The 17,247-nt window shown below is 41.9% G+C and overlaps 1 protein-coding gene across 3 annotated transcripts in view; it reads right to left on the bottom strand.

Moving 5' to 3' along the window:
- Positions 1–72: 72 nt before the first annotated feature.
- The window catches only part of OSBPL1A (oxysterol binding protein like 1A), a 222,853-nt gene continuing 205,678 nt past the window's right edge, over positions 73–17,247 (bottom strand). For all 3 annotated transcript variants that reach the window (XM_040632633.1, XM_040632634.1, XM_040632635.1), the window contains 9 exons: positions 16,016–16,113; positions 15,085–15,267; positions 10,480–10,587; positions 9,518–9,607; positions 9,154–9,280; positions 6,877–6,993; positions 6,186–6,309; positions 4,974–5,064; positions 73–1,266 (listed from right to left, as the gene is read on the bottom strand). In XM_040632633.1, the coding sequence (XP_040488567.1) occupies positions 1,164–1,266; positions 4,974–5,064; positions 6,186–6,309; positions 6,877–6,993; positions 9,154–9,280; positions 9,518–9,607; positions 10,480–10,587; positions 15,085–15,267; positions 16,016–16,113 (1,041 nt within the window). In that variant the 3' untranslated portion in view covers positions 73–1,163. The remainder of the gene's footprint in view (positions 1,267–4,973; positions 5,065–6,185; positions 6,310–6,876; positions 6,994–9,153; positions 9,281–9,517; positions 9,608–10,479; positions 10,588–15,084; positions 15,268–16,015; positions 16,114–17,247) is intronic.

The following is a 17,247-nucleotide window of genomic DNA, read 5'->3' as shown; positions in this document are numbered from 1 at the left end:
ACACTTGAGGATCAGATTAACTGCCAGCATAAGTAAGTGTATTCGAAAGTTTAAGAAACCACACTTTTGGGGAACATTCTAAAGCCTTTATTTAGCATCAGGTAGATTATTTCATTTTAACACTTGTTAACTTACAGCAATTAAAATAATTTACTGGCAGCTACCTAAAGCCCCTTGGAGCAAGATCTCAGTCTGGGGTTGGGTGGATAAATACCATAAGATTAATGTACCCCAATTAAAGGGGCAAAGCTACTGTACAGGTCTCCATACATATTTTAAGTACACGGGTGCCTTGCAAACCTGAAATGCACAAGACCTCCTTTTATATAGTTTGGTACTTATAATACATGAGTGCAACTTAATGTCTCTGGTGGCATTTGCCACAAAGTTGAAGCATTTAAAAAGGTTTGTCATTATGTAATGATGATTAGAATCTATTTCTAGGGCATTTTTGTGAATTGCTAGATTTTATACAAATTTTTAATTCAAACACCTTTTAATTGTAAAAGTAAATTCAGAGCACTAAAATAAGTGAAATACCTTTTCCAGTTTCTTTAGAATTTTCAATTAATTCTTTAGAATTTTCAAATCAGGAACACCTGTTCTGAATATTCAGGTAATTTTTCTTTTCAGAGATGGGAAGGGGTAAACTGGAGAGAATTAGTATGAAGAAAAGCCATCTTTTTAACGTAGTCTTTACAAAATGACATAACCTTCTCTGCATTTGAGCACATAAACATTGTATAGAAGAGTTCTAAACATTTCAAAGTTACATCTAAAACATTCAAGCATGACGGCATAAAAATATTCAAAATAACTTGATTTGGGATTACTATATAATTCCATAAAGCTAAAGTTACAGTTGGGTATAAACCTTCAGTAAATATGGCAACAGCAACCATAAAAAGCATATTCTCCACACAGTTTCTCTTACCTCTATAAAACAGTATTCCAAATAAGTAAGTCTATTTGGATAGCGAAATTACCCATTTTTCCTGACTTTCATCACCAATATCACCTTATGCCCTACTTTTTGGTGAAATGCAAGTTATCTCATGAGCAGGTTTTTTCTTAAAAGATGAGTAGAAACCAAGGAAAAAATTTAAAAACATAGGTTTAAGACTTATTTGTAAATTAGCCAAACACCCTGACTTGTCTGCACTTTAATAAATGTCAGGCAAATTGAAGTAGTTTCTGTCCCAGTAGCTGCCCGAGTAAAGCCAGTCCTGTGCTCCATTGTAGGGGTTAGGACCTTGATGGAACCACCTGTTTAGAGAGAAAGGACAAGATTGACCGGGGGAAACTGAAATCACAGGGTTCCTGCCACTTCACTAGCTCCTGCAGCAATTCACCTCACTCTTGATTTGGGGATTTCCAAAGTGACTTTTAAAGAAGTCCTACTGTTTTTAGAGAGCACCTACATAGAATAATATTCCAAAATATGTAATATTACCACACAAAAGGTTTATGGATTTTTCCACAGCATCTGGCAGGAATACTCAGCAGGAGTAGAATCTTCTGTCTAGTAGGGGGTGTAAGAACAAATCTATTTGTCTGATTGTCCTCTAGCCCCATTCCTTATCTTCTACCAGAAGGTGTGTTTTTTTTTTTTTTTTTGGTAAGGAATTAGGATAAGGAAATGAACTTTTACAACATACCTACAGTAACATGGAAGGTATCAGGTTCAGAGTTAATGCCCCCAAACTCAAAGCAGGAGTGGAATGTCCAAGAAGTTAACTTGCCCAAGCTAGTAACTGGTATCAAACTTAAGTTTGATTTTAAAGACCATGATTTTTAAATATACTATGCCACACATCCACTGAAATTACTATGCATCTGTCTGGGTCTCCATTTTCCTCATGCTAATATAGCTTCTCAGGTTGCACCTCGCTGTTAACATTCCAATCGGTCTTTAATCCTGCAAAGAACTGCCCTAATCATTTCCTTGCCCTTTAAAACCACCACCTAGTTCCCACAATCCCAGCTTCCTTCAGGTAAGGGAAATGCAAAATTACTTGCTCAGAAGGTTCACAATTAAATCTGCATCACATTTTCTAAGTATGATTTTGTTTTCAGAGTAACATTTGTGGAAAAATTTCATAGGTCTTTGCCACTCTTTCCAAAAAAAAAAAAAAAGTGTTAGGTAAACTGCTTCTATTAAAATGAGGTTAGATGTGTTTGATAAATCCCAAATGCTCCTGTTAACCCTAGAGCAGCACAAAATGTCCTTAGAGAAAAAAAATGCTTCAGATCAGGTAGATTCCTTGAAGGATCACATTGTAGATGCCCATCAGACCACATGTTCTAGAATATTAACATCTAAATTCTCTGTTTAGCTTTTGGGACTTTTTCCTAATTAGAAAATTTAAGTAAAATTTATAAAATTTAAATAAATTAAATTACTTTAATTTACATAAAATTAATCTACATAAAATTTACTTTAAATGATCAAGATACATCAGATCTGGTTAACTGGAGTGGAAATATATTTAAAAACCATTACTTGATCAAAGTCAGAAAATTCTATCTAATAATATGAAGCATATAGTTACACTCCTTTCGGTCCCCAAAGTCCAAGCAGTAAAAGCACTTTTGTAGTTAGCCTTAGCAAAGTCAAGCACTTCAGAAAAGCAGACGCATCAAAATCAAGGTAACAGAAAATAATTTAAAAAATGAACCAAGCCTCAGGCCCTGTGTCATGGCGTAAGCAAAGTTCTCTAAAGACCATGTCCGCAACCACAGCCTCTCTTCAGAGGCCGCGTGCCCTGGGAGAGAGTCCAAACACTGCACTAGAGGGGAGCACCTCAGAATCGATGGTCTGACGCACAGAATCAGAGTTTCCTTCAACTGCTAGTTCTAATTTTGAGCACTCATGTCTGGAAACCTCTGCTATCATCCTACCCCTCCTACATAAACCAAAAAGTCCAGCTGATTTGTCTTTCTAAACTCGAACATTTGAGACAAGCACGGGTAACAGCAAAGAGGAGGATACGATTTCTTTGCTACCACCTTTTATTCAGTATTTTTGGGTCTCCAGAGTCCGCGGGTATCAGTAAAACAGCATCCTATCAAGTATGAATTCTGCATGCTACTCACACTGTCTGGGGGGGGGGGAGGCAACATTTCTGCCTCAACACATCACCCCCCTGCCACAGCCACCACTTCAAATCCTGTACCTCACCAGTCCCTCCACTCCCTCCCCAGTCCCACTACTGTACTCAGTAGTAGTGGCAACTCCTCTAGGAAAATAGGTCAGGATTTCAAGCAGGCATTTTCACAAGCACGGACCACAGTTTACAGCCTGAAAAATTCTGGAGCCTATACTCTCTTGGAATGAAATCTGTATTAGCAGGAANNNCAGCTTTGAGCATGGAGGAATTTGGGACAGATTCTAATGTTTCTGGGTTTGATTTCTCTGAAGGCTAGTTAGCTCTAACCAGCAGCAAATGTTCCTTTAGAAACGGCCCTGCCCCACCTCAAGCCAAACCGCGCTACTCAAACACATCATCAGTCCTGAGAAGAATCAGGAAGTAAAGTCAGTGAATGTGCACTCTCCTTACAGCAACTAAGAAACAGCTCAAAGCAGATTCTTTTGACAAAGGGTCAGTAGGATCATTTCAAAACCACGTACATTCACATGGGCACTACCGATGCTGAGAGCGAGCCGTGGAAGAAAGGCCTGAGGCGGCAGCTCATGGGCACAGCGCCTAGGCTGACTTCCAGGCTGCCACACCGCTGTCTGAAGCTCGCTGCTCTGAATGCTAAGACTGACAGTAAAAACTGTGGACTTTGCACTTACTTTGTACACCTGAAAACGTGACCAGAAAAATAAAGGAGTTAATAATCAGAAATATAGTACGAAAGTGGGGTTTCTGCAAAAGAGACCAGCAATAATGATAACATGAATCCAATCTTTTCAAAGGGATCGGAGGGGAGCTTGGCCTGACAGGCTGATGGACGTGGAGGCTCCCGTCACAGGTCCGGGGCTTACTAGCTGTGTGTCTTCGAGCAAGTCCCCAAAATGAAATACATCAGCATTTGTTTTCTCTGAACAACGAAGGGATTTCTAGTCCACTTTCAAATGGTATTCCACGGAGGTCTAGGGAGCCACGGTCCAAACGGGGTGGGAGAAGGTGAGGACCGGCTGCGGTACCCCCCACCAACCACAGTGGCTCTGCCTCCATGAGTTCTAGTATTTGGAGATTCTTTATGCATTCACTGGCAAAGAAGATTTTTAAGGCTAACTAAGCCCCAAAACCACTGGATTAGATGAAATCTAGGGTTATTTCTAGTTCTGATTATCTTTTTCTAAGATGCAAAAGGACTCCCAAATAATGTCTGCTGAAATGCTTGCAAAAGCATGTCCATATTGCCTCTACAATTTATTTAATGACTTTGACTTATGGGACAATGGTTTCTGTGATGCAAATGCAGAAAATGTTTTTATTCTATTCCTGTTTACAAGTGATTCTATTACTCAATAAGGTCACTATGCAACTCCTCTCAAAAAAAACCAAAATTTTCAAAACTAAGAAATTTTATGGCCCACTTTATTTCTGAATCGAATCCAAGATGTTCTTTATACAAATTGTATTTCTGTTGCATGTCAAATCCCTTGTGTTTGGAAGAGTAAAGGCACTGTCTAAATATCCTGGATACACGTAGAAGCAAATGGCTCTGAACCTATTTTCGTGCCAAAATCTGTCATTCTGGAATTTACTTTCCCTCTTATAATAAGACAAGAACTTTGCCAGACATGGAAGGTAGAGTTTCCTTAAACCACTTACCTGCAATAACTGTGTGGGAATATTTTAACCTTAATTTTCAAAGAGCCCCTTTCCTTTGTCACACATGCAAGTCTTTCAGCTTGAATACCTGGGGGAACGAGCTTTTCTCTCCAGGCCTGGGAAAGCTCTGTAGCCCGGTGCCTGCCCCCGCCCTGCCCCGCACAGCGGCCTGCGGGCCACACGCACCTCGTCTTCCAGTCCTCCTCCGACTTGGACCTGTTCTTGCGGGCTGCTCTTTGCTTTTCCTCCAGTCGTTTTTTTTCTTCACTAGCTTGATCTAAGGTACAAACATGGATGGAAACTAGTTATTCTACAAGTAGAGACTTCTGGGCACAGTAATGTTACAGAGAAGCATCATCCACAAGCATTCGCATGATCTGTCCATTTTATTAGAAAACTGACATTACATTAAAATTTTAACAGGTACCTAAGGCAGTAAGAGGCAGAGCTGGCACTCTGCCAGTCGCCTCTTTCTACAGTCTCACCCTTAACAAGCTCTGTACTTACCAAAAGAACCTGCTTGTTCTTAAGACCAAAAAAATTATGTTACAAAGCTTCAGTGAAAAATTGGGTGGAAAAACTGAATAAATGTGAATTTTTTCTTAATCCTTGGTGAGGCCTCACAGAGCTCCTTCACATTCCAGTCATAAGAAATTCAAACGGTTTTCCAAAATCCTGGTGCATTGTCTCACTTATCATTCAAAGGGAGCACCAGGCTACCCAGACAGGGACTCTCGGCCTCGGTGTCCCCACACCTCGGACCCTCTGATTCTTTGTGGGGCCCTCCCGGGCGCTGCAGCACCTCTGGCAGCATCCCCGCCTCTAGCCACTAGAGGCCAGCAGCAGTTCCCCAGACGGACAAACTCTCCAGACACGACCACATGTCCCCTGGAGGGGGGGGGGGGGACCGCTTCCCTTTTGAGAACCACTGAATTAGAAGAAATGTAACACCAGCTAAAACTGCTATAATTAACCAAGACCATGCTCTTCTTTGAGGCTCACAAGGTAGTATTTAAGTTCTGAAATATACTGCGAACTAATTAGTATATAGTTTCAAGTTCATAATGATGCTATTCTTTTCTCAAATTCCCCTCTGACATTTAAGATCTGTCTCTGGCCATACGTCGTATAGTAAACTGTCAGGGAGGATCACTGAAATACTGAATCTAAATGGAAGCTACCGAATTTAGATTGAGTTTTAATTTAAAACATCTCTGAGCGAGCCGACAAATGCTTGTACCACAAGGTGCACTCACTCACAAAACCCCGTCCCCGCGCCAGGGAGTCCTCACGTTCCGCGGAGACGCCCCTTACCTATCTCCCCGTTCTCCATGGCTTGGATGTCGGGCCCCTTACCTATCTCCCCGTTCTCCATGGCTCGGATGTCGGGCCCCTTACCTATCTCCCCGTTCTCCATGGCTCTGATGTCGGGCCGCAGCCTGCAGTCTGTCTTCGGAATCACGCTCTCCATGTCCTTGTCTACTTCGTTCAAAACCATTGCAAAGCTAGTAAAATTATACATCTGAAAGTCCCCAAAATGTCCAAATTAACATGGAGCAAGGCATAAGGCACCCTGAAAACCCCGGAAGACGGCGGGACTTGACAATGATCTCCCTCCGTCTTGGGACGATGGCCGGCCTGCTCCGACCACCTGTCTCACGAAGTGTGTTCATCCACGTCCGCCCCACCCACGAGTGTCTCAGAGAACTCTCTAGCAGGCCACACAAACATCCCCCACCCGTCAACTTGAAGTACAACTATAAGCAAAACCAACATTCTTTTCACGTCATTCAAGTCCGTACTTGCTGGACTGGGGGTGTGCCTCACCCTGCATCAGGCCAGGGCCGGCCTGACGCCTCAGCCCTTACTGAAGAGGCCGCCACGACTCCCACCCCGACCCAGGGCCACGGACGGCACGAGCGCCCGGGATCTCAGGCGACGAGGGGACCGGCCCACGGAAGCCTCTGCTGGCTTCTGACGGCACGCCTCGCTCCTCTGGGTCGGCTGGCCGGCCCCGCGCCGCCGGGGAAGAGCACCCTTCGGCGCGGAGTGCGGACCGCGAGGCCCCCTCGGCGGGGCCCAGTCTCACCTGGGCAGAATTTGGAGGCCGCGGGGCTATTCGCCACAGGAGGACACTTCCAGGGATCACAAACACGCTTTCAGAGTCCGGCATGGGCATTTCGTCCGACTCCTCAGAAGTGCTCATCTGCAAGAGCCAACAGACGGGCACAACTGCAGCGCTTTACGACCGGCGCGCTTGGAGCGCTGAACTGGCCCGCGGCGCAGCACGAGCTCGGCTGCGGCAGGAGGCAGGCCCCGCCCCTCTCCTCGGCCGTCTCCGCGGGGCTATGGCGGGCGGACGGAGCCGCTGGATGCCCGGGCCGAGGGGCTGGGAGCCCCCGCAGCTGCGCGCCACGGCCCTCAGCTCCGGCTGCCTTCGAGCCCCGACAGTCACCACCACCGCTTTCCACTGCGGTGTTTCTGCGGCTTACCTTTTTTTTTAAGACAAAATAACACAGTGGAATATTTACTGCAACCTTGTAAGAATAAGAAAAGGTTAAATTCTTGGGGTGGTTAGCTGCATGTACCAGTGACACAAAATCAGTACGGATCCTAAAAGCAATCGATAAAAAGAGCAGTTATAAAGACGTCAGTCTCACAAGGACACGGCCATTTCCTCCGGCTGTGGCCCACGGGCGGCGCTGCGCGGGAGGCTCCTGGGCGTCAGTCCTCACGGAACAGCCCATGGGGACGCAGGAGGACTGCGGTTCTATATATATCTATATATCTATAGATATAGATATATAGATATATCTATATAAACACACACACACACACACACACACACATAAAGATTTTAAGCCTTTGGAAGGTTAAGTAATACTCCCAATGTCACACAGTCACCAAATGTGAAACTACTGGGCGAGGTGCTTCAGTGAAAATACAGTTTACAGCACAGCAGCAGAGAGGTGACAGCAGCACGAGGAAAAGCTCGCCGTGACATCTGAACGCACGCAGGGACCGCGGGAGCCGCCAGCAGCTCCGTGCACACAGGCAGGGGGACCGGACAAGGCGTGAATGAGGGGGAGTCATTTCTCTCTCCAAGGGGGAAGGCCACTTGTCTACAAAGACCGACTGGATTCACGGGACAAGAGGGACATGTTCTGGGACTTCGCTCATGTCCGTGGCCCCCACCCCAACTCTGTAAAAGGAGGGGGGACGCCACGTGCGCGGGCGAGGCTGTCGTTGCCAGGTGGCCTCGCGCCGGCCAGAGCCGCTGCCACCGGCTCGTGTCAGGGTTCCCAGTGTCTCCCGGCCTGTCCCTGCTGCAGGGAGTGGTGGATGCGCGTGCGCACGGGGGCAAAGCGGGCGGGGCGCGGAGGTGAGGAGGAGGCAGCACAGCGCACAGACCGAGCGGCGACACCGGGCCGGAGCCACGGCAAAGCAGCGTGCCCCGGACACTTTAATAAAGCGCCTTTCCTTCGCCTCAGGACCCTGGTTCACTTGGTTTACAAAGGAAGCCACTCATAAATACGCCTGTTTCTGAGGAAGATTCGGGCTGAACCGTCACAGGCTAGGGAGTCGCCCCAGGGGAGCCGGGAGGCAGCCCGCGGGGCCAGCGCGCACACACACGGCTTCTGCAGGAAGCCCCAAGCCACCCCCCCAACAGTCGTCAACTCGTTTCACACGCTAGGTACTATTATCACCCCCGTTCTACAAACGAAGGCACTGAAGGTGCCAGAGCGAAGGCGGGAAACCTGACTCCAGCCCCCTCTCATCAGTGGCGGAGAGGATTCCCCGCCGGAGTGTGTGCTCTTAACCCCGGGGCCCCCAGCTCCCCGCACACACTGGCGCCTCGTGTGTGCGGGCAGAACGACTCCCTCGACTGCGCTGGACTTCACTTCGGTGGTTTAGACACGAGAGAGAGCAACAAAACTGCTAGCAGGCGTGAAAATGTAGGAAACAATTTTGGAGGCAATTTAAAACCATCAACTGATCTCAACTCCGAAGGCACGTAAACACAAAGGAAAAGAACATTTGTCCAAGATGAACTCTAAGTTCCCAAAGCTGTGTGACTTCATCGCCGCACGCACAACCGCACAGAGCCACGGAAGGCGGGCGCCCAGACTCCGTGGAAGGTAACGGCAAACAGTCGCTACCAGGGCCGGTCATCTGCTCTTTAAAAAGATTCACGGATGTATTTCAACTATACCTCAATTAAATAAAGATGATGCAGGGAGAAAAATTATGTGCATTTGCCACAGCCAAAAAAAAAAAAAAAAAAGGTCAAACTATGACCTCCAAACGATTAGTACAAATTTAAGAGCCCAGTGATTCCTTTGATACCACCTTACAGAATATTCACCTGTTTGCTGTTTTTCTTCTCCTCAGTATTTTTCTTATCATTTTTTTTGTAGGCATCAAAAGTGGCCGGGTCAACACTGTATAAACATTCGGTCCATTTCCCATAGAGGGCACAGAGCTTCTTTTTGCTGTCAAGAGAAATGGATATTCAGCCAACAATTAAACCAGTGTTTTGCTGTAATTGAATCTTACTATAAAGATGCTTATGAATCAGATTCTTTAAAGAAACATATTTCCTTGTAGAAGAAAAATTTTCAACTCACTGAAATGCTTGTTTCCTAGGTTATGGCAGATTTTAATACTGACATTTTATTTAATGGAGGACACCTATACTAACTACTCAACATTTAAAATGGAAACTTTACCTTTTATCTTGAATGTAGCCTTCGACTTTGTGTAATTCCTTACCAAAAAGGCCGCATGGCTTAAAATTCAACACACATTTGTCCCCAGTCCTGTGAAGAAGATATTAAGCTCGGATGACCGTTCACCACGGAAGCAGCAATAGAGAATAATGAGGAAGGTGACCCTTCTAGAGCAGCTGCTCTAGACTTTCTAACACATGCCAGGCTCCACACAGAGGTTATCATGGCTGATCTCCAATTAGTACTGGACTCACCATCAAGAAAAGGTGATACCCACTGCTATGCAATCAATGATGGTGTCTCCCCAAATTCACATGCTGAAGCCCTAACCCTCAGTGTGATGGTATCTGCAGGTACTACAGTCATGAGGGTGGAGTCCTCATAAATATTACTGCCCTTCTAAAGAGACACAAGACATGAGCTCTGTGTCCACCATGTGAGGATATGAGGAGATGGCCACTGCAAACGAAGGAGAGAGCCTCCACCAGACCTCAGAGCTACCACAGCCCTGACCCTGGACTTCTTAGCCTCCAGAACTGGGAGAAATAAGTTTCTACTGTTTAAGTGCCCAGTTGGTTGTGGTCTGTTACAGCAGCCCAAGCCGAGTAAGACACTTGACTAAAGGCACAAAGAAGGATTTGAAACCAGCTCTTTTTAACTTTTGTGTTCTTCCCACCTCACCCCCTCCGTGAATAATACAAACTAAGCACTATAAACAAAATGAACTGAGGATGAAATTATAAATTTCATCTGTGAAAACTCAGACTTCACCCAGTCTTCCCTAATCAGAAACTTTAATGAACTCCATTCATCACACGGATGAGCTTCTATTTACCCAAGAGTCCCACTGCCTGGTTCTTAAATTATCATCAGGCTCTATTACAGCTTTAAAAAAAAATGAAGTCCATGGGAATAGGCTGATGACAGTTGAAGGGATAGATAAGAACCCTAAAGCATCTTACTTGTGGTTCGTGATTTCCACATTGCCATACTGCTCAATCCAGAGTTTACCCACAATGATATTATGTACACAGCACGTAGGATTTGTCCATGTGTATGCTTCACTGTGTCTAAAAAACAAAAACCCAAAACCCAGAAAAATAAATGAGAAGCGTTATTTTGTTTTAAAAGGGCATTTGTCTCAAATGCCATTACTCAGGATAACAAATCAGAAGACTGGATATAACTAAGCTCTAAGACTTCAAAACCTCTATTGATGCTAACTCACAATAAAATAGGTTATTGTCTGACTGCTCTTATTATTTCTTAAAAGGATACAGAAGCTTAAGAGAAAAACCTACACTTTCACTAAATTCCAAATAAACTATGTATATACCAGTCTACTTTGTTTTATTATATTTTGCAGATACTGCATTGTGGTGTTTGTTTGTTTGTTCTTTACAAATTGTAGGTCTGTGGCAACCCTGCATCGAGTCTACTGGCACCATTTTCCCAACAGCATTTGCTCACTTCATGTTTCTGTGTCTCATTTTCGTAATTCTTGCAGTATATCAAAATTTTTCATTATTACTATATTTGTTATGGTGATCTGTGATCAATGATTAGGACTCAATGAAAACTCAGATAGTCTTTTGAATTAGTATTTTTGTATTCTTTGGGTAAATACCCAGTAGTGTGATTACTGGATCATACAGTTCTATTTTTAATTTTTTGAGGAACCTCCAGCTTTTGGTGATTTTTAATACTACTGCTATAAACATCTGTGGACAAGATTTTGTGACAATGTAAATTTTCATTCCTCTAGATAAATACCTAGGTGGGGACTGCTGAGTTGTATGGTAAACCTATAGTTAACTTTATAAGAAACCACTATACTGCTCTCCAGAGTGACTCTACCATTTTACATTCCCACTAACGATATTTCTGCTTATGTTGCACCCTTGTCAGCTGGTATTATTATCAGTCTTAAAACTTATTTTGATTTTAGCCACTCTAACAGATGTGTAGTGGTATCTTACTGTGATTACAATTTTGTATTTCTCTAATGACTAATGCTACTGAAATCTTTTCATGGGTTTATCTGCCATCTCTGTATATCTTTTGGTCAAGTATCTGCATCATTCACCCCATTTCTTATTGAATTGCTCTGTTATCACTGAATTTTGAGAATTCTTTATATATTCTGCATACAAGTCCTTTGTTGGATATATGATTCGCAAATAATGTTTACGCATCTATAGCTTCTCTCTTCATTCTCTGAAGAGTGTCTTTCGCAAAGCCTAAGTTTTTCATTTTAATAAAATCTAATTTATCAATTTTGTCTTTTCTGGATTGTGCTTTGGTATGTATCTGTAAGATGCCACTGCCTAATCCAAAGCCAGAGAGATTTTCTGTTTTCTTCCAAAAAGCTTTACGCAGTTGTACATTTGATTTTACTCTATGATCTATTTTGAGTTCATTTTTGTATAAGGTGTAAGAAAGAAATTGAGGTTCATTTTATAAATGTGCATGTCCAATTGTTCCCACACTATCCTTCACTGAACTGAGTCTGCACCTTTGTCACAAATCAACTGACCATATGTCTGTGGATCAATTTCTGGACTCTCTTTTCTGTTCCAATGATGTAGGTGTCTATCCTTTTCCCATTACCACGCTTTCTTCATCTCTTGATTTTTAGAGTGAAGTCTTAAAATTGGGAAGTGGGAGTCCATCAATTCTGTTCTTCCTTTTCAAAATTGCTTTGACTATTCCATTTCATTTGCTTTTCCATATAAATTTTAAAACCAACTTCTCTATATTAAAAATCATCCTGGGACTTTTTATCTGGATTGTGTTAATATAGATCACTTTAGATCAATTAGGGGAGAACAGACATCTTAACTACATTAAGGCTTCCAAAGATACTGAAACACAGTATGGCTTCCATTACTCAACTGTTCCTTATTTTCATCAGTATTGTGTAGTGTTCAGCAAACAGATCCTGTACATACTTTATCATCTTCATTCTGCTACTGAGCCTATCCCAGTTTTTGTGTTTGTTACTGTAATTTTCAGTATTAAAGTTTCCAAAAATACTTCTATTTCTTTGCTAGAATGTCTTTCTATTCATTTTAAGAGTGTTCATCTTTATGGAGCATCTCATGGAGCATAGTTATAAGAGCTGCTTTAGAGTCTTTGATACAAATTTCAATATCTCCCCCCAATCAAGGAAAGGAAAGACAGACTACAGCGTGCTCACTCCATTTTAACTAGAATTGGAACCACCTTTGAATTTAAATCTAATTTTATTCTTTTAAAAAAATCCAATTTACGGGGCGCCTGGGTGGCTCAGTCATTAAGCGTCTGCCTTCGGCTCAGGGCGTGATCCTGGCGTTCTGGGATCAAGCCCCACATCAGGCTCCTCCGCTGGGAGCCTGCTTCTTCCTCTCCCACTCCCCCTGCTGTGTTCCCTCTCTCGCTGGCTGTCTCTCTATGTCAAATTAATAAATAAAATCTTTAAAAAAAAATTCAATTTACTTAAATGAAAAACAAAAACAGTTCACTCATTTCTTCCATCTCTTACCCTCCTACTTCTGGTCATCACGAATTTGTTTTCTGTATCTATGAGCTTGTTTTGTTTTTTACTTTTTCCTTTTTTTATATTTATTTCCACATGTAAGAGAGCTCATATGGTATATGTCTTTCTCGGACTTATTTCACTTAGCATGATGCCCTCAAAGTCCATCTGTGTCGTGGCAAAAGGTAAGATATCATTTGTTTTTATGGCTGAATAATATTCCATTTTATTTATACACCACATTTTCTTTATTCCTCCATGGATGGACACTTAGGCTGTTTCCATATATTGGCTATTGTAAATAATACTGCAATGAACATGGGGGGGGGGGATAGTATGTCTATTCAAGTTAGTGTTTCCATTTTCTTTGAGTAAATATCCAGAAGTAGAATTGCTGGATAGTGTGGCAGTTCTATTTTTAACTCCATGAGGAACCTCCACACACTGTTTTCCAGTGTGCATTCCCACCAACAGGGCCACGAGTGTTCCCTTTTCTCCTCGCCAATACTTGTTATCTCTAGTCTTTTTGATAATAGTCATTCTGATAGGTGTGAGGTGATATCTCATTGTGGTTTTGATTTGCCTTTCCCTAGGGATTAGTGATGCTGAGCACTTTTTCGTGTATCTGTTGGCCAACTGTATGTCTTCTTTGGAAAAATGTCTACTCAGATCCTCTGCCCATTTTTAAATTGGATTGTTTGCTTTTTTGCCATTGAGTTGTAGGAGTTCTTTATCTATTTTGGATGTTAGCCCCTTATCAGACATAAGATTTGCAAAAATTCTCTCCCATTCTATAGGTTGCTTTTTCATTTTGTTAATGGTTTCCTTTGCTGTGCAGAAGCTTTCTGGTTTGATGCAGTCCCACAATTTTTTCTTTTTTTTTTTTCCATGCTGATTTGCTTTGTCTTTTGGTGTTAGATTTTAAAAATCCTCACCAAGACCTATGTCAAGGACCTCATCACCTATGTTTTCTTCCAGGAAGTTTATAGTTCTATATTCAAGTTTTTACTCCATTTTGAGTTGGGTTGTGTATGGTGTAAGACAGTGGTCCAGTTTCATTCTTTTGCATGCAGCTAGCTGTCCAGCACCATTTGTTGAAGAGACTGTCCTTTCCTCCTTTTTCATAAATTGGCCACATTGGCATGGGTTTATTTCTGGGCTCTCTGTTCTGCTCCATCCGTCTCATGTGTCTGTTTTTTATGCCAATACTACACTGTTTTCATTACTATAGCTTTGTAGTACAATTTGAAATCAAGAAGTGTGATGCCTCCAGCTTTGTTCTTCTTTCTCAAGATTGCTTTGGCTTTTCTGTATCTACTGTGGTTCCATACAAATTTTAAAATTGTTTTTTCTGTTTCTGTGAAAAATGTCACTGGAATTTTGATAGGAATTACACTGAAACTGTAGATTGCTTTGGATAGTACGGATATACACTAACAGCATTAACTCTTATAATCCATGAGCATGGAATTAGAAAACAATCCCATTTATAATTGCATCAAAAAGAATAAAATACCTAGGAATAAATTTAGCCGAGGAAGTGAAAGACCTGTACACTGAAAACTACAAGACATTAGTGAAAGAAACTGAAGACAGAAATAAGTTGAAAGATATTCCAGGCTAATCTTTTTTCTATTGCAAAAGAGAAGAATTTTCACATTTACCCAATGTTTAAGATGGGTCACACAATTATTATTTAAATATTTCTCAAAGTGAATTTATTTTGAAAGACATTAAAGAAAACATTGCCTTGATGTCTAGAAAGCGTTTCTTAAGAACTACCATGGAGTAACTGACTCCATTCTATCTTAAAATAGATCCAACACCATAGTCAAACATCAAGTTCAATTTTTCATACATACCTAAATTGATAAACAATGGCTATTGCAGGGCCTCTCAACTCTTTTACAGAAAGGTGGATAATTTACACTATATAAAAGCTGTTTCTTTTTCTCCAGCTTTTGAACAACACTGTTAGGTCTGTGTGCAAGTGTATACACCTATGAGTAGGCATACATGAAAAGAGTTTAACGGCTTGATTTCAACTCACTCAAGGAGCTCCAAAGTGATGGTTCCTTTGGGTTCTGCTTCCACACTCTTGCCCCAGAACTTCAGTTTGGGGTAGATTGAGCCATGAAAGATGAAATCGTTGTTTAATCCTTCAGCATGAAATGCACTAATGGGTGGGTGATGGCTGACCTGCTCAGAGATGAGTCTGAAACCAAGGTCATCTCTTGAGATCCAAAAGAAAAAAAAAAAAGATAAAATAAAGAAGCATTATAATTAACTCTTACTATGCAATGTGTACATTACTGTCATTTCAGCCAAAAGGCAATGTTAACGTATTAAACAGGTTCTAGCTACTTGAACATATCAAAGAACAGGCGCATAAATTTGGGCAACCTGCATGAACCGACAGTATTAGCCATGTAAATTTAAAACTTATTTCACTGATATCAAGATAGAGGAATCTAATGTGTTCTTGCGCTTTCAAACATCTACAATACAAATGATATCAAACCTTGTGCAGAGATGAAAAGGAAGGTTCAGAAAAACTAAAGCCAAAAGAATTCCCTAATTGTGGGTAAAGAAGCAGGCTACAGTAAGCGTAGAGTAGGTACACAGAATTGCACTTGTAGATGCATTCATTCCTCTACACCAACAGTATAAATTTGTTAATATGTATTAAATGAGTATTAAAAAAAAACTCCAATCATATCTTATGATCTATAGGAGGGGAAAAGAATAATCCCACGTGATCAGAAATATTGAAATCCTTGTAATTATTTTTCATAATGGTGCATTTCATGTATATTTCCACATTTTTGACACAGTCTCTAAAGCAGAACAAACATCGTATCTGTTAACTTGCTCCAGTAATGCAAAATGTTGGTAATGTTAAAAAAATATATTTTTCCCTCTTCCTCTGAAAAACTATATAAATCATAGAAAACCCATCTCAAAAAGTGAAAGATCTTTACCGAACTAATTCATAGGTCTCTCCCAGAAGCGGGTTGAAAGGCTTTCCAGTGCGTTCCCACTGAGAAGCAACAGCAGACACAGCAAATGCAGCTACACACTGTGGAACAGAGCATTAGAAGTTAAAAATAGCCTCGCTTGCTCCCCATTCTTTTAGGACCAGAAATTCTGCTGAAGACAGTAATTTACAAAATTATTTTGAGGAGTTTAATTACTTTGGATTTTTAATATGGCTCTAGCAACTTAATATGCCAGTGTGGGCATTCAAAATGAAAATTACTGAGTCTCTTGCTCTAGTCATTCTGAGCCATATGGTTTTTATAGCACCCTAAGAGTGCTACAAATTCTCTCCAAAACTTTTAAAAAACTCTCAAACCCCAAATTACTTTTAATTCTCTTAAAATTTCTACAAAGTACAACATTTTTAGGATTGGGAAAAAGAGACATAACTGAACACTGGAATCAAGTCCCATAAAGTTGGGAAAAGCCGATCAATATAAACGAAAGAACAGAAGGATTCCGTTTAGAATGCCACTGCTTTGTGTGAAGGAGAACAATGTGTCTACTCTGCTCTGCCTGTAACTAACCCTTCCATATACACCACAGAAGCAGCCTCTACCCAAAACAAAATTAAGTGCAAATTCCTTGTTGTCTTTTGTTTTAACCTGTAATAGTGCGTATATTTCTTTTTTTTTTTTTTAAGATTTTATTTATTTATTTGACAGAGATAGAGACAGCCAGCGAGAGAGGGAACACAAGCAGGGGGAGTGGGAGAGGAAGAAGCAGGCTCATAGCGGAGGAGCCTGACGTGGGGCTCGATCCCGTAACGCCGGGATCACGCCCTGAGCTGGAGGCAGACGCTTAATCGCTGTGCCACCCAGGCGCCCCCATATTTCTTACATACATAAGCATAAATATACGTATTCATGTGTGTATGTGTGTGTTCGTGCCTTCTTGGAAACAGTCTAAGAAAGTCTGAAAGAAGAAAAGTTGAGCTGTTTCCACCAACACCATGCGACTTTCCAAAATGGAGACTCAGGAACAGCTCACCAACATCCAGATTTGGTTACGGACCACCTTCTGTTTCTCTTGCAATTCTCACTGGTCTCCCCACCATAGTGGCACTCTGGCTAGAGGATGGGAGGGGGAGGGAACACATAGGACGCTCCAAACACTATCATTTTAATAACATTTCCCAACCTCGCATTGGATTTAACAAAAGTTCTGTGTGTGT

This window comes from Ursus maritimus, unplaced genomic scaffold (assembly GCF_017311325.1).
Source record: "Ursus maritimus isolate PB19 unplaced genomic scaffold, ASM1731132v1 scaffold_18, whole genome shotgun sequence".
Taxonomy (NCBI): Eukaryota; Metazoa; Chordata; class Mammalia; order Carnivora; family Ursidae; genus Ursus; species Ursus maritimus.
Note: the sequence above shows the minus strand (reverse complement) of the source record. Positions and strands in the feature narration are given on the sequence as shown.